Consider the following 24,073-nt stretch of genomic DNA (forward strand, 5'->3'; position numbering starts at 1 on the left):
ACAGCTGCAACTTCATCAAATGTTTGTTTAAATTGATTGCAATTTCCTTGGGCCATTTGCAACATTACTGAGATGTCCCACTAAAAAGAAGAGCTTTTTAATGTACAGATGCCACACTCATTGTCTGTTCCTTGTTAGTTACATATTCAGATAAATTAATTTGATATTATTGACGTCCATCTTGTTTATTCCTCCTGGATCATCCACAACAAGAGGTTAAAACCACTGCACTTGTGGTAAAACACAGTTTTGCTGCTGCAGCCTTGTGAAGTTTTGAGCGTAACTGGTGTTTACCAGGAAAATGGGTCTTTATGAATCCCAGCCTTGTTCCCTGAAGTAAGGTGAGCCTGCTGGTCATGCCTTTGGCCTCTGACCCTCCTGCTGACCCCAGGTGTGCCATCCCTTCTGGGTCTCAGCTCTGCTGCACCAGCACATACTGGTTCCCAGCACCTGCAAGGAATTAAAGAGCACTAAAATACTCCCTGGAGCTGGGCGCTCATCGTACAGTACAGCCGACACAAAAGCTGAAATTCCTTTCACATGAGAACATGGGTACATCTGCTTGCAATCATCTTCCTCCAGGCAGCCGGCCTGATCAAGGAGAAATGTGATTCTCCACACTTGGTCCAAGGAGTGCTGGGTAGACGCCTACAGCCAAGGGGCTGGGATTTGGGAGAGAAATAAACTCGCCTTTCACACCCGGCATCCCCAGCAGTCCCGTGGCTCCCGCGCTCACAGCCTTGGCCGCTTCTTGCCCTGCTTGCAGGAGGCAAGGCATGCTGGAATAAAGAGAAACTTGTTCTGTGGCAGGAAAGGTCATTTCTTCTGGCCAGGCATTCCCATCCTGGGAAGGAGACAGGAAGCATATTACATTAAAGGTAAACTGATAAAATATTTGTCTGCTGGAGGAAGGGGAGGAATGTCAAAAACATGTTAGTGTTCTTTCGAAAAAATTATTGTGGCATCTTACTCCTTCCCTGACAACAACTGTGGGTGTCATGAAGAAATGTTTCAGCCTTCAGTGATGTGTAGGCTTATGCAGGGCATTTTCCTTGCTGCAAGGATGCTCTTTGTCTGTCTGTGCATGCCTGCATGTGTACACACCGGGGTGTGAATGTGCTCCCTGCAGCGGAGGAAACAACTGAAAGTGTTAGAAATGAGTGGACATAGAGGGCATATTAGCAGAGTCTCTGGGAAATCTATTGTTTGTTATTACTTTCTTTGTTGCAGCTGACCAATGAGAAAACAACTAAAAAAATCACTTCTTTGATGAAATGTGCAGTTTGTAGCACAGATGTCTTATGGTTTGTGTACTGCTGTAGATTTGTCACATTCCATGTTAAAACTTGTTTTTCATGCTGCTACACAAGAGGACTGAAGAAGTAATTTATAGGTACAATTAAGAATGCCATGTTTGGGGAATAAAGGGAGAGTATTTGCAGCAAAAGCAAGTTTGACAATTGAGTGGCTCAGCTTCACTCTGATTCCTGAAAGCAAGCTGAAGGCAGCAACCACAGTGTACTTTTAATTTTCAAATCTGATCATCCGTTAATATGTTTGTAAAGGCTTGGTTGCCCCACCTCCTCAGGCTGGTTTTTACCAGCTCAATAGCCTAGGTAGCCTGCAGACCTGAGCCAGGTTTTCAGAAGACATTAAAAACTCAGTGATGCAGTTGTAGCTGCAGTGCTCCAAGGACACGTGCGTCCCAACCCAGCCACAGCATCCCTACAGCTGGACTGATTAAAATGGTCAGAAGTGACAATTCACCACAACCCTGCAGGAAAATGCTGTGCTGCAAGCTGGGCAAGAGGACCTGGGGCAAGGCAGCCTGCTCTGTGTATGCTGTTTGGAGGCATGTGGTTAAATCAGGCATGGTCTGCTCCCAAACTCTTTGAACCGAACTGTTGCTAAGACCTGCTAAGGTCTTGGTTTCAGACAAGCTATATTCTTGGCGCCAAACAAGTGCCTAATAAAGAGGACAGTTCTCATGAATGAGTCTTAATTTGTACATTTTTAAGAATCTATCTTGTTTAGGGAAGTTTTGGTTGGGTGGAAGAACATCACCCCTTAGCAAATGCAGAGAACGGTGATGGACAGATAATGTTTTAAAAAGAAAATTGGCTAGCAGAGGTTCTGCATATTTGACCATTTCAGTTTATTCACATACATTCATGTACACATGCAGAGTTTTAAGGTGACTGTAGAATGTTCTGTGCTAGTGCATGAAAATTCAAAGGGAAACATCTGTCATTAAAAACAATAGGAAAAAGCATTTATTTAGCACAGGCTGAAATGCAGAAATGTTTGCATGCTGTGTTTGGCTTGATTTACTATGGGGAAGAGTTAATGATGTACAGAAGTGTTGTCTGTAAGAAACTGTGCGGGGCCTGCTCTTTTCTGGGGCTTCTCACGTGAATGTTCATTGGGTATTGCAACACACTGACACTCTGTAATAAATCCACCATGTTTTTTAAAAGCCTAACACTCAATGTATTTTTTAAATACGGTTTCGTTCCCTGTGAATACTAATGTGGATACACAGAGATGAGGAGCTTTCCAACGACAGACACAGATGGGATGCCTTTAAGGCTGTGTCAGTGGCCTCTGAAGATATTGATTACCAAGTGCGGTTACTGAGAAAAGATGCTGAAGCCTTTGGAATTGAACAGTTAACAGAGCGTGCATCAAACCTGGATTTTCAGTTATAGGAGAATAAGCCCTTATGTCAGTCCTTCCCTGTGTCAGCCACTAACTGATGGTTGGGTCTCAGTGTAGCTAAGGGAAAAGGCACATCTGTGTTCCTTTGCTTTGTGAAGGCTGTGCTTACGGAGAACATTCTTACCACTCACCACACAGATTTCATCCTCAGCAGGAGGATGAGTTTTCATCCTCGGCAGGAGGCACAAGTGCAAGTCTTCAGCTTTGGGGACTAAATGGAATTTGTCAAGGCCTTGCAGAATCAGGTCTCATTCTTGCCTGTTGGTCTTTCTAATGTTATGCCACTGCTTTTGTCTCCTCTGCCTCTTACTTGCAGCCTCTCTGGTCCTCGTAGTGCTGTCATCAGCTGCCATCCTGTTTCAGGTATTGCCTGAAGCCACTGCTGAGCAATTGATGGGAAAACAATAATGGTTAGATTGGAGGAAAGTTTGCTTCAGCAGGCATTTTTGTATAAATTCAGAGACATCCATTTTGTAGGTGACTTGTAAATGTACAAACCCTACACTACCACCTGTCTTTTCCTTCCTTTTACATCCAAGAGAGATGCATTGATTTTAAGGCTAGAAGACATCACTCTGGGCTGACCATGTGCAAAATTCAGGTACTCTGACATCCCTGTATAAAATTATGTTTCAGGATCAAGAAGAGTACCTGTGACAGAGACTGTCTTTTGACAAGGAGAAAAAACTCTCCTTGATTTAGAAAGATCGTGTAGTCCAAGGCAATTCTTTTGAAGTTGTTCCAGTGTTGTTAACATCCGTCTGATATTTCCCCTTAGACTCTGAGCCCATTACACATCCAATTAGGCTAAAAGTGCTTCAGAAGGGAGGCTGCTCCACTACCTGCACATTCATTGTCCATGCACGGAATTCAAATATCAGTAAGCAAAATGCATTTGTTTCATAATTGTAATTGTTCTTGTCATAAACTCAGCCTCAGATTATTTTGGATAATTTGTTCCTGAAGCTGCCTACATAGTCTGGGAAGGAAATAGGAAGATACATTTTCCAACATATTTGCTATGCAGAAAATGTGTTTAGACCTTTGATTAATATTCCTAGTTTGTATTGTTTATTTACACATAAGAGTTTAGTTGTCTATAATGAGAGCTTATTTTTAAAAGAAAATATATGATGTTTAAGTGGAAACTGCAGATGAATAGGAGAGAGACACCTCAGATGAAATAATAAGAGGTGGAATTTGTTGAAACCAAAATGAAGGAATTCTGTCAGCCTTTGTTTTAATCTGTTCCTTTTTTTAGCCTTGCCTGGAGTTGCCTGTGCGCTCGCAGGGAAATCAATCTATGCCTTGGGCAGTGGGATCTCTCCATGGCTAGGGAGACTGATTGATTGTTTCATATATTGAGACTGTAGGTTTGATGGGAACTCTATAGGAACGGTGACAGCAGTGGAGATTTGAGGGTTTTGGTTTCTTTATTAAAATACATGCCTTACAACATGTGTTCCTTCTTATAAGATAAAAAGTCCTTTCTCCACTGTGTAGTTCTGTCTTCTTTCTGCTGTGTGTTTCTCTTTTCTTTTGTGTATTTCTCTCCTTCCTCTCCAAACATCTCAGTATGGATTAAGTGCAAAATAAAATTAGTAACTCATGTAAGATTAGTATTATGGAAAAGCTTTTCCATGGGCATATTTAGTGGCTTTGTAATGATTCAGTGATTTGGTTGTATTTGGTGCTTTTTTTTCTAAGTGCAAAATAATTTCTCATAACATGGCCTTCTCAAACCCCATGACAAAAATTTCACATGAAATTATCAAGGGTAAAGTGTTGGTTTTACTAAACCCAAGAACTCTTAGATTTAAATCAGCAGAACCAGGACTTTTCTTATCCAGGTGCCTAAAATTTGCACAGTGGCTGACCAGGCTCAATCTCTGAAGAATGCGCTCCCATGATGGGTACAGTGTTTGATTTCAAATTATGGCTGATCTGTCATTTTCTCTTCATTGAAAAAAACCAAACAGCAGAAAGCTTCCTATCTGCTCCTATCTCCTCCCTGCTGTCCAGGGAAGCATTGGAGTCACCATCCCTGAAGGCTTTTAAAAGATGCATGGATTTGGCACTTAGAGACATGGTTTAGTGGTGGACTCGACAGTGGAAGGTTTGTCATTGGACTCCATGATCTTAAAGGTCTTTCCCTACTAAATGTTTCTATGATGTGGTGATCTTCCCATCTCTGGTTAACAAGTGATTATCAACAACTGAAATTCAGAAAGAACTTCACAGAAAGGGTTGTTAAACACTGGAATGGGCTGCCTATGGAGATGGTGGAGTCACCATCCCTGGAGGTGTTCAAGAAACAACTGGACGTGGCACTGCATGGTTTAGTTGACCAGGTGGTGATTGGCCAGTGGTTGGACTTGCTGATTTTGGATCTAAGGACAATATAACATCAAAATTATATTGCTGCCCCTGCATCTACATTAACCAACATAAAAATGAGAAGTTTAAGTGACCATCTTTAAGAAGATGTTTGTATTCCAGTATAACTTGAGTAAAAATAAACAGTCTAATACCACTGTGTGGCCTCTCCCAATCTATTATAGAGTCATTACTGTGCTCGTGCCATTTCTGCAAGGTACAAGAGGTTCTCAAAGGTTTGTCTGTGTGTTTACTCACTGCTCTATGGCTAAACCCTAACCTGGACACACACGTGAAAGAAAGACATTGGTGGCATCAGGGCATCAGGGCATTACCCAGCTCAGGTCCTCCCCAGTTCCAAATACTGTTCAGGAATATGTATTAGACTTGCAGCCCATTTTAATAAATAGTTACCAGGTGAAAGCATCTTTTCATTGTAGCCATTAGGTGGTAACATTACCTAATAAAAAGGCAGTCACTGTCTTTCACTCAGGGACAGTACTACAGATCTGCCATGCGGGATGTGAAAATGCATTAAACCAGGACAACATTCTTTAAAGCAAAAATCACTGTGGTCCTCTTTCAAATAAAAAAGGAGTCAAACACAAAGATTTATAATGGCAGGTCTTGAGAGAAGAGGAAGGGAAAGAATTTTCTGTTGGTTTTGGTAAAAGTTTGATTGAATTGCTCATTCCAACTTGAAGAATGACATCCTCAGAAATCCTCTTTCTGAAGCTGATTAACTTTCAGATTAAAATTGATATCTGATGCAGCCCAGAAAGTGAGAGATCTCACCCAGACCGTGGCTGTCTTGCCTACCAGGACATTTTTGATGGAAGGGAAACAGCATGCTGGAGATAGATGGCAGCATCTTAGCTCCTCTGTGCCATCCTGCATGGCAGGAGTTCCAGGGCAAAAGAGCAATTATGCCGATGCCTTGAGGAGTGAGCAGGAATTCCGGAGGCCTGTCTACACTAACAAGTGCAGGCAGGTTCTTCTGCTTGGTTGATGAAGAGCCAGCATGAGTTCAGGAGTTGTGCAGTCCTATTAGCATGAGGAGAGCTAATGTGAGCTGGGCCAGGCTCCATGCTGTGATTTGGGATCAGAGACCAGCAGCCTTCCCTTCTGTCACTCACCAAACACAGGCCCAGGAGAGCAAAGAGATGGGGATGAAATGCCCACCTTTCCAGGGGAGCCATGTTTTTGTACAACAGTGTTTTGTGATATCCAGACGTGGAGTGGGATTTAATCTTCTTGACATAAATGGGATTCCGTGGGGCTCTTGTGATTAAAAATGCATGTGTGCATGAATACTTGCAGGGAGAGTGCCTAAATGATCACAGCAGGCAAAAAAACCTCCCCTCGAATTTCCATACCCTGCAGCCACCCACCCTTTGAAGTCACTGGCATCCAGGGACAGCTGGGTGCAGTGAGGCTTCATGGGGGAAGATTAAAGATGTCATGATCTCTTACTCAGCAGCAGCAGAGAGAGAGTACAGAGAGTGCATTCTCGTGGAAACAAACCGAACAGTAAATCAAAGAGGTAATCCAACATCAGATGAGCAGAGGCACAGGCTTGTTCACAGGCAGGCCATTGGTGAAACTGGGATGCACAAACATAAAGCAGAGCCAGCAAGAGTGGCCACAGAGCAGATCAAGAGAGGTGTAAGGTCATATGTGATAAAGTCAGGAAGACAAGTGAGGTTTCTGCTCTGATAACCTGAGAATCACGCTCTAAGCTGGGATGCACTGCATGTTACTAAGGCTCCCAAGGGCTCATGTTTGACCCGAGGAGAGAGCAGTCACCTGCCCTCTGCTGCAGGTGACTCTGCTGTATTTCATATTTCAGCCTCAGGCAGGCTGGCAGTGCTGCTGAAAACTGCAGCCCGTGTGATTCTTACCTGCCTGAGAACACAGGCAGGGGAAAACAGGTTGTTTTGTTTATGCTGAAAATGCCTGCATACTCCAGGCGATGTTCCAGCTCCTCTGCTTTGAAACGTGGGCTTCACACTGAGCCAAGAGTGGCAGCAGCTCTCTGGGGTGTTCCCCTTTTCCTTCCCCATGAAAATGCACCCACTTTCTACCATTTCAAATAAATCCCCATATTTTTACGGCACATACTCAGCAGGCACATGCTGTGTCCCTGCAGGTCTCTGAGGCTCCTGGCCATGCTGGCGAGGTTGCAGTGGAGATGCGCAGGGCTTGCCAGAGCATTGCTGCAGGCTCCTGGTGCCGTGGGGATTGAGGCACAGGGAGGGAAAGCTTGGGCAGATCTATCACAAATTAACCTGTCACTGTGTCAGGCTCTTTGCTCCTCAGAAGGCAAACCTGTTCTGCTAGTAAACTTTCCTGCACAAGCTGAAATCCACTCCGGAACATGCCCACATTTAACTAGTGTCATCACTAAGGGGTCATGAAGATACTGATTTGTCCTGCAGGGACCAGTTTTAGGCACTGCCAAAGCCTCAAAATGCATGACAGGAGAAGGAAGAAATCAGGTGGGATGGGATCTGTGCAAGTCAGATTGCCTCTCTTTCTGCAGCCATCTGCTCTGGGGACAGTGCTTACCAAGCAGTGAGCTTTGCCAAACCAGCTTCCTGGTGAAGCCTGAGGAAGGAGGTAATGCTGTCATGATGAGGATTTGGTTGAGGGCCCAGGAAGACAGGGCAACCAGAATGGAGCTTCTGGCATTAGTGTTGGACACTCTTCAGGGAAGGGCTGGATCACTGGGAACAGTGGCACGGGTGACATGATGTAGTACAAGGTCAGACAGCTTTTTTTATTATATGAATAACACCCACACCCTGAGAAAGCCCAGAGTTATGGGGAAAGAAGAGAAACATGTACAAACCATTAGGACAGCAATGAGGTATAGGGATGCTAACACCAAATTGTTACATTTAAGATTTTTGAGACTTTGCATTTCCTAATCTTTGAGTAGGTGCAGCTTGTTTGTTTGGTGGGTCTGTCTTTTTGTTTGTTTGTTCAGGGTATTTTTTAAGAAAGTGTGTGTGCATCCTGGATGTGAATAATAAAATAAGGCAATGAACACAAGTAAAAAAATATCTCAAAAATGAGAGTTCAGAAAAAAAGTTTTGAAGCATGAAAAATAGGTATCCCAAATGACAGCAGTAAAGGAAAGAATGATTTGAATGAAATCAGGCCATGTCAAAAAGACAGGTATTAATGTACTAGAGTCCCTTTCCATCTCCCTTCCTGCTAAATCTGACATGCAGACTTGCTATATGCTACCAGGTTTATCCTAAAAGTATGCTGGAGGCAGTGAAAGAGAAAAAGGAGAAGGATTTCTTAGAGAGAGAATGTTTTTATCCCTCTGTGGAAAGGAAGCAGCCATGATCTGATAACATTGCTGAACTAATCTGCTTCTCACTGAGTTTATCACCAGAGGAATAAGGTTAATTCTGCAGTGAGGGCAGCGAAGTGCTGTCAGTCAGTGAAGGAAGGAGGATGGACAGACCAACAGACACCATTTCTTATCTGGCAGGCTCTGACAGAAGCTGAGAAACATATCAGCAGTAGCCAAGCAGGAGAAAAAAATCCCAACAACTTTATTTTAAGCTGTTTTTTATGGAAAACATGAGCTCTAATATTCATTACTAAAATGGACCAAAGAAACAGTGCAACCAGTTGAGATGCAATGGCTGAAATGTGTCCCAAACCATGTGCCAAGGACAATGAGACTCACAGCTGACAACAAATAAACTTTTCCTGAAGAAAAGGTGTTTGCCCTGGGACTTTGGGCTGGTCCTGTCACTGTCAGTACATCTCTGGGGCAGAGATGAAACTCAAAATATTTTGGAAAGAACTGACTGATGATTTAAATATTCTTCCTTCTGTTTGGAAAGAAAACAGGACTCCTGCACTTTTCTTGGAATAGTGTGCAGAAAATGATTCGGAGTGCCAAGTGCCTCTACCCTAAGGCAAGCGACCAGGACAATATGGCTGAGAGATTCGTAAAAACCTTATTAGCAGAAAGTAATCATTTTCTGGGTGTTAGGAACACTGTTAAAGGCTGCTGTGTTCTTGATCAAAGGGATGATTTTAGTGGATTGTTAAAATCCGCATGGTGCTTCTTTGCAAAGGATGAAGTGTCATCTCCTGCACTCCCTGGCCAATTTCGAACTCATCTATTTTCCTACTAAGCTATGCTGATGTCGAGCCTCGTTATTTTATCTTAAGTCTCACTATATTTGGTGGTGGGGTTTTCTTGGAAATCCAGCTTTGGTAGTCCTGTGATTATATAAGCATTTAATCTACACTGTATTCAATAACATTATTGTGTTGAAACATTTAAAATCATGAAGTCTAATAAAGAAAGAGGGAAAGAAACCAAGATCAATCTTTTTAATGCATTTTTTTTTGTGCTTGGAATTACTGAATACCCTTGAATAGCCATTACTGACACTCTCTCTTACATTTTAATGAATAAACCACAGTTCTCTCAACAGCTGCTGTGATGAGAGGCAAAAGCAGAGGAATCTCTGCTATTCAGGGATTTCTTTGTACTTAATTTTAGGCAAAATGTAGTATAATAATAATAATAATAATAGTAATAGTAATGGTAAAACACTTAAAAACTTGGAATGCTTTGAGCCAGAGATTGCCCCCCTCCCCGCCCCCCCCATTTAAATCAGATCAGTTAAAGAGCCACACATGCCCACACCATTTCAGGTAGCTTAATTTTAAACTGCTGGGCTTTAAACCAGTGTACATAAACTCAGAGATCACACAGATGAAATGGGGGTTGCCTGAGTAGTCGGCAAACCTGCTGCAAGTTGAAGAGCTGTTTAAAAATCTAGGGCCTTCTTTGCTTACCCCAAAAGAACACACTAAATCCTGCAGGCTCCAAAGACAAAGCTGGCCAGTAGCAGACTCGGCTATCAGAATTTCTTTAGTGAGCTCCTTGCCTTGCTCCTGACTAGTTTCTAAAAGTCAGGTTCAGAGTGGTTTCCACTGGATTGCTCCCAAATTTTTGCCTCAGGCTTGCAAGACCATAGTCCTCAGTCGAACCCCATGCCATGAAAGTAATGATCCTGCCAGCTCCACCCTGCTGTCCTGCCGCAGGCATCCCTCCAATTCGTGATCTTTGTTATGCTGAGGGCTTGATGGAGTTTACACCATGTGTGAAAGGGGCCCTGCTCACTGCTCCTCATTCCAGAGCTGTCTGGGGAACAGTCCTGCTGACAGCATTAATTAACATCTTTCAATAAAATTTTGACATCAAGGGTCTACTACTGTCACCAGTGGTGATGAAAGACATTTAACCGAATGACATCATTAGTGCAGACTTGCTTACCTAATGCCCTTGGGAATGCTGCCCAACCACGCCAGCAGAGAGCTTCCAGCACTGGTGTGCCAGTCGAGGCAAATCAAGCCCTAAGACAAGCCTTAAAGTCCTTCATGCTGAAGAAAGGGAGGTTTTAAAGAGAGCAATGTCACTGCTGATGGAGACATCCCAGGAAAACACTGCAGTTTCCAAGCTGTACACACAGCAACTGTGGGTTTCATGGCAAATAACAGAAAGGGGTACTGCAGGCATGTCAATAAGCTTGGATATTCACTTGGGGGTAAATACTTGGAATAACAATGCAGTAGCTGCAAGCTCAGCAGAAAAATATGTCTTACTACAATACCAGGGCAACACTGCCTTAGTCCTTAAAACAACCTGAAAATAAAGAGATTGCTACTGGGAAAACACCAGTCACCTTTCACCCTTGCCTTTGAAAAGAAGTGCTGTTATATTTTTCTTTATGTCAAAAACTTGTGTCCCCTGAGCTGAGAAAGTGACCTCTTCTCAAAGACACTGCACTCAGTTTAAACCTGAGCATTATAGTCATCTGTCAATCACTTCTTCCATCACTAGAGCAATGAATTTCTACAATAACCTTGTACTTGAGTCAATCCATTCTCTGGGTTTCACAAGATTGCATTTTATCCCAGCAGTTTCTTGAGTCATTATGATGTACTTGCTATCCAGAGGAGGTTCTGTGCTTTGTATTTCCCTGGACCAGAACCACAAAGCACCTGAAGTTCTACTGAGCCCCAGCTCCCACACAAGGCTTGTTACAAACCAACCAGCTGAACACAACACCCTTTGCCATTACCAGTATAGTAGTAAACCATGAATATTCATGACTAATTCCCCTAGTTTTATAAATTAACTCCATCATAGCTTTTTCATGTAGCCTTGCATATGTGTTCTTCACTTCTGTCCCTTCTAGCTATACTCTGCAAGTAACTATCCCAAAAGCTCTGGTGGTTTTAGCAAACAGGCTGTCAGCGTTAAGCTGATGAAAGAGTGCATTGATTCAGGAGAAAGGGCATTTGCTCCAACACACGGTGTTGTCTGCTGACACTTGAAGCATGGGGCTACAGGGAAAAACCACTCAAAAACAGTGACAGAAACAGAAAAGACAAACTAGTTCTGGTTCACATTTGCATGGGAGTTGAGCTGGGACCCCAGCCTCCTATGGAAGTTCTTCCATTACAAGGATCAGGATGGTGCTGCTCCCTCCTGCTCTGCCTCTGTGGGAGGATGTGGCTCGTGCAGAGAGCCAGAGGCACTTTGATTGAAGCTGTTGTTGCTGCCACTTGGGTTGGGATAACAGAATCATAAAATGGTTTGGGTTGGAAGAGACATTAAAGATGATCCCATTCCAATCCCTCCCCACCATCAGCAGGGACACATTTCCAAAGATCAGGTTGCTCAGAGAACCCCATCCAACCTGGCCTTGAACACTTGCAGGGATGGGGCATCCACAACTTCTCTGGGCAAGGAGTTCCAGGGTCTCAGCACCCTCACAGCAAAGAATTTCTTCCTAATATGTAATCTAAACCTATCCTCTTTCAGTTTGAAGCCATTATTCCTTGTCTTGTCACTACATGTCCTTGTAACAAGTCTTTATAAAAAGGATGAGCAGAGTTGCCTCAGCTTTAGCTCAAGGGTGCTGGGGGATGAAGGGCAGCAAGGGAAAAACTTTGAGCACAGATCCAAGTAATTTGTTTCAGAAGAGGAAAGATGTGTGGGGCAAACAGGAGCGATTTCCTGGAGCGATTTCCTGGAGCAGCATTCAGGCTGGGGCTGGGGCACTGCTGAGGGACCAGCCCATGCTGGTGATCCTTCTGCATTTTACAGTGAGTATAAAAGCCAGCCATGGGATCTGGTCCCACCCCCACAATCAGCTGTACCTGTATGGCTCCCTCACCATGCGCTCGTGGCTATGTATATGCACACACATCCATATTCAGTATATGTATTTATATACAGTTGCAATATATAGACTGTGCGCTCTGTGTGTGTGTATTCATCTGCAACTGATCTGGAACCGATCCTTCTATCAGGGAGCCAAGGCCCCAGCATTTGCCAGATTTCTCACAAGTAGTTTACAGAGGAAGCTCAGCTCTCCCTTGCTCTAGGCTGGCACAGGTTCAGCAAGAAGGTGAGATGCTCATTATGGTCTCCTGAGTGCTGTGGGTCTCTGCTGCGAGGGAAGAGAGAGGTTTGTGTCTAAGGATGGGTAAGGAATTCATTAGGAATTCATCTGGGGTGTTTCTGGCATCTGCAGGGGAAGGAACTGATAGAAGATTAATTCATGGAGGGAAGGTTTAAGTCTGAATCAGGAAAAGGCAAGAGTATGTTTAGGCACCATTAGAGTTATGAAACTGCCGAGCAAGGGCTCTTAGATTGTGAGTTTAGCTTTTGGTCCCTGAGTTCCTACAATAAACTAAAACTGTCCATATGCAGAAAAAAATTTTCCAAATTATTTTTTAAAGCTAATCAGTTAAAATGCATTGAGATTTTCTGGGGGTTGGGATGGTGGGAGAAAGGGGGACAGAGAAAACCCTGAACTAAGTCACCTTTGGTTGATTCTGTTTAGTTTTTCCATGAAGGCAATCTCTCAATTTCCATGTGCTGTTCCAAGGATCTGACAAACGAGGTTTATATCGAGAACGATGTGCAGTGACATGCCACAGCCATTTAAATTTTTTTTTAACTCCCCTGTCAGAAAAGCCTGCATGAACTGCTGGAAGGTCTTTACCAGTCTCACTGGATTGATTGTGTGTAACTCCAAAAGAAGAGTGCTTCTGGGAAGCAGCCGAGCACCCGGGTGGGTGCCTGGTCCTGCCCGCAGGAATCTCGCCCCGCTCCGAGCGCAGGGTGCGCATTCCCACGGGATCCCGGGCTGGCTGCCGGTGCGGGGAGCGCTGCCCTCGCCCCCCCCGCCCGGCCGCATCCCCGCCCCTCCCCGCCCGTCGGACGGGCCCTTCCCTCCGCTCCCGCTCCTCCGTCCCTCCCTCCACCTCCGTCCTCTCCGTCTCCTCCCGCACAGGTGGGACTCCTCTCCTGGCCGCCCCTGCCGCGATGCCGCCGCCGTGTCCCCGCGGGGCCCTGCCCGGGGCCTCCCTCCTCCTCCTCCTCCTCCTCCCGCTGCTCTGCGCGGCCCCCGGTGAGTGAGCGCGGCGTGCGGGATGCGGGACACAGGGAAAGCATCACCCGGCAAAAAGCCTTCCCCCGGCCTCCCGCGTGGGTGAGAGCCTTGGGAAGCTGCAAATCTTGTGCAAGTTGGGCATCTTTTTAAAAAGGTGCTTGTTTGCAAGTGACTGAAGCATTTCGGAACAGCCGAGCGCTTGTAGGTCTCTTGTTGCGCTGCCCGTCTGGGGATCAGCAGGATGACTGCTTCGATGTGCTTTGGGGCAGGATGCCAGGCACAATTTTGGGGCAGTCTGATTGTTAGCACAGCCCTCACCCAGTGACCAGGGACTTCCAGCATTATCATGTTGCTCTGGGTGCTGGTACTGACACCAGCTGCAGTCTTCTGATGGAAAATATAATAATTTACTTGGTGAAGAAGGCCATAATTGGGTTCCTCTTGCCAAGAGAGCTGGGGAGAGGATGCTGGAGTGTCAGAAGCTTCCCTGCAGTGTATATTGTGCTCAACTGTGGAAAGGGGAGCAAAGAGAGCAAGTTTCTCCTGGGAGAAACTTGTCTGCTTTGCCTGTTGAGCTGACACTATAACAAAAATACTTCTGGCAGTTTTTGAGAAATAATCTTTTGTTGTTGTTATTTCCTCCTTAGTAAATGTATGTGTTTTATTTGTCTAGATGTTTCAAGGGGCAATAAGCTTAAACTGATGCTTCAGAAACGAGAAGGTAAGTAAAGAGACAGCAAAGTGCTTTCCTTTGTTTTCCTCTGACTCGGTTGCTGTCAGCCGAAGCTGCTGATGAGCTGTCCCTGTACCCCCAGCTCCTAGACTGCCGACAGAGCAGGAAGCTGCAAGCACAGGGACACTCTCACCACGGGCCACACAAAAACCTCCTGCTCAGGCAGAGCCTGTGCCTGCGTGCCCGTTTGGGACGTTGGGCTGGAGGCTCTGCTTCCCACAGCTCCCTCTGAAATCTGGGGTTCCCAAGCTCAGGCAGCATGCCTGCCTTTAGCTCTGCACAGCGTGCAGCACCAACCTTTTCCAGTGTACGCATGGCAGACGTGGCATTTATCTGGTTTATTCTGGGAAGTCACAAACTTTTCCAAGGAATTATAATGCATGGAAATACTGCTGGCTCAGGCACAGAGAAGAAAATGCGCAAACCTGGATTGCCTATGATGCCTTGACTTGCTCTTTTTATCTTGGCCCTATGTGTGCTTCCTTTTTGGAAGAGATGATGGCCAAGGGCCCAGCAGTCAGAAGCATGGAATGGCTCACTGGTTGAGGTAAGGTGGTGGAAACTAAGCCAGCTGGGAACAAGCTGCACCATGGCAGATGAAACATCCCAGAAGTTTTGGCCAGCTCCCCTCAGCCTGCTCTATGGCTGAAGCAAAGAATTTACATCCCCACAGAGGGGACTCCTACTTTCTGCAAGGCTTTCTAATTTCTTACTGAGTTTTTTTTTCTGGCATCACTCCACACCTCTTACCAGCACTAAAATATAAATCCCACCCACCTCTCTTGTGTGCGGGTCCCTTGCATCACCATTCTGCAGTGCTTGTGTGCAGATAGGAACGACCTTCCTGCACCACAGCAGTGGCCACTTGTTTGTTCAGGTCCCCTGGGGAGAGGGACTGCCTGGGAAAGGCTCTTGGAGCATGCAGACAACATGGCTTAGACAGGAAAATCTGCAAAATTGATGATGGAGGGAACATGCAGCCCCTTTAATTCCAGCCTTGCTCCCCTTCTCTGGTTGGTTTCTAAAGCGAGCAGGCCAAGTGCACAGCACTGCTTCCCTTGCTGGCAGCATCCCTTGTGCAAGGGCTCATTCATGGGGCATTTGCTCAGCTATCCCTCTTCCCAGTAGTAACACCCAGTTCAAGCTCATGGTGAGTTATCAGTTTCCAGCTCATCATTGCAGGACAGCCTACTATTTCCCACTTACTGCAACACTCATCTATCACCTTTATCTCCAGAATCTCCTTCTCTCTGTAGTCCTTTTCCTTCCTCTGTGAGTCTGCCCAGCTCCTATTTCAGTGGTTTTCACATCTCGATGTCTCTGTCTACCCCAGCCTCTTCCCTCACATCCTCCAAAATTCCCATGCACACCCGTGGTCCTGATTTCTCCCTCATTGTAATGAACCATCTGAAGCCAAGACTCCTCCTACTCCTACACACTTCTTGTTTCACAGCCAGATAACAGCCATATTTTATCATTTCTGTGTGTGGCCTGAGGCTGGCCAGTCACAGAATCATAGAATTGCTAGATTGGAGAAGATCTCTAAGCTTAAGTTCAACCATTTACCCAGCACAGTCATGTTCACCACTAAACCACATCCCTAAGTGCCACATCTACGCGTTTTTAGAACACTAGCAGGGATGGCAATTCCCACCACTTCCCTAGGCAGCTCATTCGAAAGCTTGATCACTCTTTAAGTGAAGGAATTTTTCCTAACATCCAATCTAAACCTTCCCTGGCACAAATTGAGGCCATTTCTTCTCATCCTGTGTAGTCCTCTCATCCATGCCTTTGGGAGGTGCATCGATTTGTCCAGCAGCCATGGCAAGCTGCTCTTAGGCATGGAGCAAGCCAGATGGCACGTCTGTGTCTGGCAGGGTGAGGGCATTTCCATGCATCCCCCACACAGGGTGCTATGAAAACCTGATGGGCTTTTATTTTCAGGCATACAGGGCATTTAGTAGCACTCATTTAAATGCTACTTTTTTACACATCAGATTCAAAAATCCATCTTTTTATGGGTTTCTGCCTTCACTCTGTTAGCAGTGTTTCTCCAGCTTCCTCAGTCTTTTTATCTTCTTATCTTTATCCCAATTACTGCAACTCTAGCACTTAGGGCCAGTCTCCTGTTCTCTCCTGAAAACAAAACACATTATGTATATGCTCATTGAGTCTGGGTGTTTTTATTTAAGTTCTTCAGTACGCTGCTGTACTTGTGCTCAGAAATGCTTTTTGAGAGTCCAGGAGAATGAGGGTAGCTGAGAAATCCTATTACATTGGTGATTCCTGGGTTTATTACTGTTGCTCTGCTACAGGCACTGCACTGGCAAGCACAAAGGTAATGGCATGATGTGAGAATCATTTTCTTACTTGCTGCAAGCAGTATGCTTCAGGCTGACCAAAAATTTCTTGGCATGCCTTTTGTGGGGGGAATTAATTTCAGCCCCTGCTGCTGTGAAGCCTGAGGTGTCAGCAAAAGCGGCCAAGGAGTTCCTGAGCAGCCTGAGACGCCAGAGGCGCCAGCTGTGGGACAGAAGCCAGCCCGACGTGCAGCAGTGGTACCAGCAGTTCCTGTACCTGGGCTTCGATGAGCAGGTAAGAAATGGAGAGCAGCATGGAGAGAAGGCAGCTTATAAAAAAAAGAGGGAGAATAGACAGGGATAGAACAAAGGGGATTGGGTTTAAATGAAAGAAGAAGAGATTTAGATTAGATGTTAGGAAGAAATTCTTTACTGTGAGGCACAAGACCAGGATGCCCAGAGACGTGGTTGATGCCCCAGTCCTCTAACTGTTGAAGGCCAAGTTGAATGGGGCTTTGAGCAACCTGGTCTAGTAGAAGGTGTCCCTGCCCAGATTTCTTCTTTTAAAGTGGCAAATGTCACACAGAAATATAAGCTCTGTTACTTGTTCGAGATCCTTGCATTATTACATTAAGATCCTGTATGGAGTTCCTGCCTGCTATCAAACTTAAGCTTAATAAATTGCAGCTGGACACATGAACATAGTTTGCTTTGTGAAATAGGTGGCCAGACTCAAAGCAATCACTCGCATTTCAGGAAAGTAATTTGTCAGCCTCAACCTAATCAGCTTCTAAGCATGCTGAGAAATCCAAACCAAGCTGGCTGTGATTGGCACTCCTCAGTGAAATGGCACTGACATTACGCACCCAACGCACGCTTGTGCCTCCACAGCGTGGGCAGCTCCTGACCATCATGAACACTGGCAGCTGTGCCTCCACTCTACATGTGAAAGGAAAACCACTGGATAATGTTCAGCCAACCTCCCTTCAAATGAGAAGGATACATTTTTAAAAAACAGTTTATTTGTAAAAACACTGGAGTGGAATCAAACTCTGCACAAAGCTCTACTAAATAGATGCTGGAATAGGGCAAATAAAGTGCATTTGGTTGCAGTCCCACATGCAGAATCATTTCTGCTTTTAATAAGAGGTAAAAATAGTTATAGATGTTGAATTCTTGGCTTCTATCAGCTGCATGAATATGTTTAATGAGATTGCATTGGCACAGGCAAGCTGGAATATATTTTGGAGCTTCATGCTATGTGGATTGCTTGGAAGATGAATGCATTCATTTTCAAAGCTGCAACAATTAGAAAAATAATCCTTTGCTTGAGTTGAAAATAATGAAGGGTACTTTTTTCTAAATTCTCCTGGATATTCTGTGGATAAAAGTCATTTCTTAACAGCATGGCTATATCCCCCTTCACTAATAGGAATAGGAAAAATAGGAAAAGTGGTTTTATACATCAGAAACTGAAGACTGGGGGCAAATACCAAAAGTAACAAGGACAAACCATGCAGATAAAGTGAATTCTCCTCTGAGTTCCTGTATGCATTTCAAAATCTGAAATGAGGCCTGTTGTGGGATACAATGAATCCATTTAGTAGCTTTTCTTGAGTATTAAGACACAGTTTTAACAATGAAATAACTGTTTGTTCCAGCAAAGGACTTGGTCCATACTTCTCCATTGTGTATTTTGCAAAACTTTTTTTTTTCCCCAAACCTCAGCCAAAAATATTTCCAAAGAGTAATTCAGATGGAAAGGCTTTGGCTTGGCAAGTATTTGATATCCTTGCACACTATTTTTCCTCTGCTGTTGGGAGCAGAACTGAAGTGCTTATTGCATTTCCATAGCTGGAAGGCTGCACTGTACCTTCGTTTTCACCCGTGCAAGGTGGGAGTGAGAGATCATAGACAGAAAGCAAAAGCCTGTTGTACCCCAGTCAGGGACATTGTGACTAAAGGCACAAGACAAGGGAGAATGGAACCTTCGGATTTTTAATTGTAAAACACTGACATAATTCTGCAGTCCACCATTGACAAGGTAATATAAATGTTAAAGGTGCTTAGTTCATGTTTCAGGTGACGGCGCTCTCAGTTTCAGCACTTTGCAGTGGGCAGGGGGTGTAGGGCTGGGTCCCAGGTGGGGCTAGGCAGGACAATTCCTGCACACAGGGTCCTGATAATCCCATAGAGAAGGTGAGTACAAGTCATAAAACCCCTTAGATCTAAAGATTTCCTTTATGACAATGTGCAAAGGATCGTAATTTCTGAAAGACGCTCTTGCACCACTTCTGTTCCATCTCATCACTGTAGTTTCAGGCTGGAAAGCAAATGTTCTCTTTTTTTTCTGGCAGAAATTTGAAGATGACATCTCCTACTGGACAAACTTGGGGCGTGCCCGTAATGAGTACTATGGTGGGTACTACCAGCACCACTACGATGAAGATTCTCCCATTGGCCCACGAAACCCACACTCCTTCAGGCACGGAGCAGGCGTCAACTACGATGATTACTAATGCCATTTATCCTACTATAGCTGTGCCTGTAGGGCTGCACTGGGTGAGGCTGAGCCCTCCCTCAGCCAGAGTGACCCCGCTTTTACTTCTATTCATGTCAAACAGCAAGAGTAAAGGAACAGCTAGACTTTGATGAAAGCAACATGACTTTTTTAAACTATCATTACTTAGTAGTACACTATATATAAAAAGTGTTAGAGAAATAAAGCTTTTTTGATAAAATAAACAGGTTGCCATTATTTAGTAGACTTCATAACAGCAAGTTTAATCTCAACTGTATTACTACAGATTCCTTTTTAAAGGGCTTTTTCATTTGCTGTCCTACAATCAATTGCAAAATTACATTGTATCATCTACTTTGGCATATATAATACATAATATAAGCCAGTACATTTAAGATGTGCCTGCCCATTCACATTCCTATTAACAAATAAACCAAATTATTCTTGGGAGAAAAGAAAAAAAGGATTCCTGTCAATTGAAGTGCTGCCTTGTTGCCTCCTCTGCCGTTGCCATACTTACAGAGTGCAGCCCTCCAAGCCTGACAAGGCACTCCTGCAGCTCCTGTTGGGTCAAGGACACAGATATTCACAAAAGCTAAATTCAGTGCAGAGGAGCTTGCCTACCTACAAAGCCTGTGAAAGGATTCTCCAGGGAATGGGCTCAAGGCAGGAACTTGACTTCAGCAGTAATTGCTGAGGCGCAGAGCATCCAACTCGAGCGGCCCCAACCCCTCCCAGGCACGATAACCCAAAGGTTATCTTTGCTGAATACTCCCCTTTGTGTCCATTCCACTTAGCGTCAAGCTTTCAGCCTAGCTCAAAATAGGGAATAAAACAACAAAGTAAGCTATTTAAAATGAAGTTAGTGTCAGACAGCATCCAACACAATTCCCTGACATCATAATTTCCTACTGCAAAATTCCCTCTGCACCAATTCAGACTGGAACATGCACATTAGGCTGAGCATCAAAATATATCAGAGACTGGGCATCTGTTAGTGAAACACAGTGGATTAAAGGGGGATTTTTGGTGGTACCATGTATGTTAAGAATCCCAAAACATAACCCATTTTTGTATCACAGCAATATCAGCGTAGGAAGGAGATTTCAGCTGTCAGGGGCTTCAGGAGGAGCTCAGCAGAGGAAAGCACTGCTGGCACTTGACAAATGTAGAGGACAGGGAAGGGGCAGGTGAGGAAGGCTGCCTCCTCCATGACTTCTGGAACTGAAGAATCAGGATAAAGAGATTAAATATGTTCTACCAACTATAGCAGTCAGAGAAGGCAGCATGGATGCTTTAGCAGTCTCTCATCTAAAGCTTACAGGAAATTTCCAAAGCATGGATCATGGCAACACCACTCTTTACACTTCACTTCTTTCTTTCATAACTCTGAGTGCATTTCCCAATCTTTTGCTCAAAACCCTCGTTTTGTGACGGACTGGTGTCTAGGAGATGCAGCCCAACACTATCCAGCTCCCTGCAGGAACACTTCCCAGGAGACAGCTCTTTGCTGAGAGAGCCAAACTGAATGAACACAGTCACTTCTCTGCACATACGCATCCACGCTAGTCTAACATGCTCCAAACCCTCAGCCTTCCCTAGGCTTAATCTTGGCAGAATCCTTGCCAGTTTAATTGGCTTAAATTGGTGTGTTTCCTCACTATGAGAGCCTTTATTCCAAATACGGAATAATCATATTCTGAGTCAAGCACAGACTCTTTTGCACAGTTGGAAAACACCTATTCCTAGAAGAATAGTTCCATTTTGTGTATTATCAAAAAAGTACGCTGAATTTGGCAATGTTTGAACCACACTGATAATTTCCATCATTTCCCAGAATTTACAATTGGGAACTCAGACCTGCTGAAAAAGGAAGAATAAAAAAAGTGCTGTAAATAAAGACCATCCCTCCCTAGGCCTTTGTAAACTCTGTCCATTCCTGCAGGCTGACTCAGTCTAGTCATCTGTGCCCTTCAGGCTCACAACCAAGTCTACGGTCTCTGTCTTCTGAATTCTCCAAGAGAAAAAATAAAAAAAAAAGGTCTTTTCCATTATATTGTGTTTCAGGGTTCAGTAGTGGGACAGAGTTAACTTTCCCTGTAAGAACATGTACGATACCATGTTCTAGATTTGTGACTAAACCAGTGTAGGCAGGACACAAATGTTTTTGCTTTTGGGTGAACAGTGCCTGCACAGCCTGTTTTTCACACTGTTCCCCAGCAGGCAGGCTAGGAGTGGGTGAGGGGCTGGGAGGGGACATGGGTGGGAGAGCTGACCCAAACATTTGGCCAATTCCAAATGATATAATGACTCGCTCAACACTAAAAGCTGGGAAGAAGACTAAGAGGGTGGGGGCTTTACCTTCAGGGAAGCCATTTCTGAAAGATGGGGTGAGCACCAGTCTTGCTTAGGAGAGATGGTGAGTGGCCTTTGCATCACCTGGGTTTCCCACTTCTTTGCTTCACTCATTAAAGTACTCTTACCTCAGCCCTCAAGAGTAGTCATTCCTGAGTGTCTAATTCTCTCCTGTTGGGGCAGGGGGAGGGAGTGGCTGTGAGGGTACTTTGCTGCTGGCTGGGGTCACCCACCACAAGGCAATAGCTCTGAAGTGAAGGCACCGTCCTTCTTGCAGAGGGGTGCACCTGCTTGCAGTGCACCAGTTGCAATGATGGAAAACAAGCAAGGATGAGCCATCAGGCTTGGGCAAAAGGAAGAAGACTATTGGGGAAAAAATTTCATCAGATATGCATGGAGTACTTCAAAGTTTAATTTCCTTTGACTACTTCTGTCCCAAAACATAGACAGAACTGTGCACCTCCTCTCAGCACTTCCATTCTGCTATGCAGGCAGCACAGAGCCCTTCACGTCACCATCACCCTCAGCCATCCCAGCACTGACATCATGTAACATCTCCAGCAAGACAGAAGAGCAGCAATTGTTCATTGTGGCTCCCTACAGAGCAGGAACACCTTGGCCATGCTCCAGTGCTTCATGTTTCAAAGCCGGATGCTGCAACATCCCCAAGTTTGTTGGTGCCAGCCAGGCAGATCCATCAGACTCACAGGGCAGTGCTGCCTCCTTTGCTGGTAACGCCTGCCAGCAAACCCTTCTGCCAAAGCATAGAAGCATTGCTGCTGTGTCCCCACAGCCACTCTCATACACTTCCCCAAGCCCAGACTGAGATTGTTCTCTCCAAATTCAGTGTCTTCAGCAGCAGCCTCTTTTTTCTTTTTTTTTTCTTTTTTGGAGGGTGACAGGTCATCATTCCCTTTAAGTTCTTACTTGTGACACAAACTTGTTTGGGATGGGGGGGTTGAGCGTGTCTATCCCAGGACTGTTTCCCAGGTGGAAGATGTCACCTTCTGTGCTTAAAGCAGCTTTCTCTGCAGTGGGGTGGACAGAGCCCAGACTGCTGTGCATGGCCTGGACAGCACTTAAGGACACTGTTCCCTGTGCTTTGTGCTTTGGACCTTCCAGCTGCTTCAGCTGTGGTATGGACCACGGCATTCAGAGGATCCTGCTCCTTGCTGAAGAGCATGTCAGCATCTGGGGAAAACACTGCAAGAATAAACAAGCTGGTGCTTGTCCCAGGCTGTAAATGGCAACAAACCAAGATGTAGTAGGGTCCCTGTTCAGGCACCAACTTGCCACACCCATGCTCATGAATCAGATGCCGAGGCAGCATGGCCGATCCCCGAGTGTCCCACAAGGAGTCCGCTTAGGGCAGAGCACAGATAGCTCTTGTGTCCTCGCTCAGCACCCGAGGTAGGTGTACACGCACACACACACAGGCAATCAGCAGGCAGTACTGGAGGCAAAGAAGTCAGATGGGCTCTTTGTGTAGGATTCCATGAGCAGGGCTTATTCTGAGCATAAAGGGATCCAGGGACAAAGAGCCCAGATTATGGAGGGTCCAGGGATTAAATACAGGGAGGAGTAGGGGCGGAAAAAGGGCCAGGGACCAATGGGACAAGGATCCAGGGGAGGAGCGTAGGCAGGGCCAGGATGCATAAACCAATGGGAGAACACGAAGGGAGGGGTTGGAATACAAGGCCAATGGGGTGTCGAGGAAAGGAGAACATTCTGGAACTGGAACTATGTAAGGCAGAAAGAGGCGGAGGGTCAATGGGCCAACCATCAAAGGATAATCTGCATAACAAAGGGTAATCTACATAACAAGAACGGAGGCCTAAGGGAAGTCACCCTAACCAAGAAGGCACCTCTATACACTGACATCTGCCCACCAGAGTACTGCTGCTGTTTTAGGGCCTTGTGGCTCCTTGGTCAACTCAGTGGTAGCCTGGACCACTGCAACAGACAAAGACTTGTCAGACTTGCTATTATGAAACAAGCGAGAGGACTGAGACAAGGAACAGAGAACCAAAATCTGGTTTTTTTGCAAGAAATAGGAAGTGTTATTTTAGCAAAGCCTCCCTGTTGCTACAGAGTTGCACTCAGGAGCCTCCTGCCATACAGAAGGAGCCCTGCTTTGCTTCAGAACTATTGCTGCTCTTCCTGGTAGCTCTAAGGAGTCAAGAGCTGCAAATAAGGCATTCTCTTTGGTCACCTGAAATCCCTGCACAGGGAAACGCTCACATCAGAGGAACTACGGCTTTGTGGCGGCTACATTCCCAGCAATTTCAGGGAAGGGATGTATGGTTGCTAGGGCTAGCAGTGTCGAGTATACAGTTCCCTTGCTGTTAACAAAGCATCTTCTTCCTGTGGACAAGTGGCCCCTGACCAGCCCCTAACAACCCTCAGGGACTTCCTGGCCTCAAGTAGCACTAAACTCAATACCAGTAAGGCTGGGGACTGGCTCAATCCATCAAACTAATCGAAGCCTCATTTTGTCCTCTGTAGCCTGTTCTCTAAGGCAATTATACCTCTTTCAACTTTGAAACTCAATTCAAACCCTGACAAAAAGTGAAGTTTTTTTCCCAATATACTACATTTCTAAAAACTTATTGAAAAAAAT

General features: G+C 45.1%; 1 protein-coding gene across 2 annotated transcripts; it reads left to right on the forward strand.

Annotated features, from left to right (window-relative positions):
* Positions 1-689: 689 nt before the first annotated feature.
* ECRG4 (ECRG4 augurin precursor) lies at positions 690-19,486 on the forward strand. 2 transcript variants are annotated; one of them, XM_032100431.1, is made up of 5 exons: positions 690-878; positions 13,446-13,562; positions 14,218-14,265; positions 16,721-16,872; positions 18,935-19,486. In XM_032100431.1, exons 2-5 carry the CDS (start codon positions 13,478-13,480, stop codon positions 19,094-19,096), a joined length of 447 nt encoding a protein of 148 aa, XP_031956322.1. In that variant the 5' UTR covers positions 690-878; positions 13,446-13,477; the 3' UTR covers positions 19,097-19,486. The 2 variants fall into 2 exon arrangements, with proteins under 2 accessions (XP_031956322.1, XP_031956321.1); XM_032100430.1 differs by lacking the exon at positions 690-878 and adding an exon at positions 13,117-13,273.
* Positions 19,487-24,073: the final 4,587 nt, after the last annotated feature.

Source organism: Corvus moneduloides, chromosome 2 (assembly GCF_009650955.1).
Source record: "Corvus moneduloides isolate bCorMon1 chromosome 2, bCorMon1.pri, whole genome shotgun sequence".
NCBI lineage: Eukaryota > Metazoa > Chordata > Aves > Passeriformes > Corvidae > Corvus > Corvus moneduloides.

Bases quoted from the DNA above. Each gene is read 5' to 3' on its own strand.
- ECRG4 (XM_032100430.1), top strand. From the start codon at position 13,132: ATGAACTGCTGGAAGGTCTTTACCAGTCTCACTGGATTGATTGTGTGT. The intron at 13,563-14,217 runs GTGAGTGAGCGC...TTATTTGTCTAG, and splicing joins GCTGCTCTGCGCGGCCCCCG to ATGTTTCAAGGGGCAATAAG. The intron at 14,266-16,720 runs GTAAGTAAAGAG...AATTAATTTCAG, and splicing joins GATGCTTCAGAAACGAGAAG to CCCCTGCTGCTGTGAAGCCT.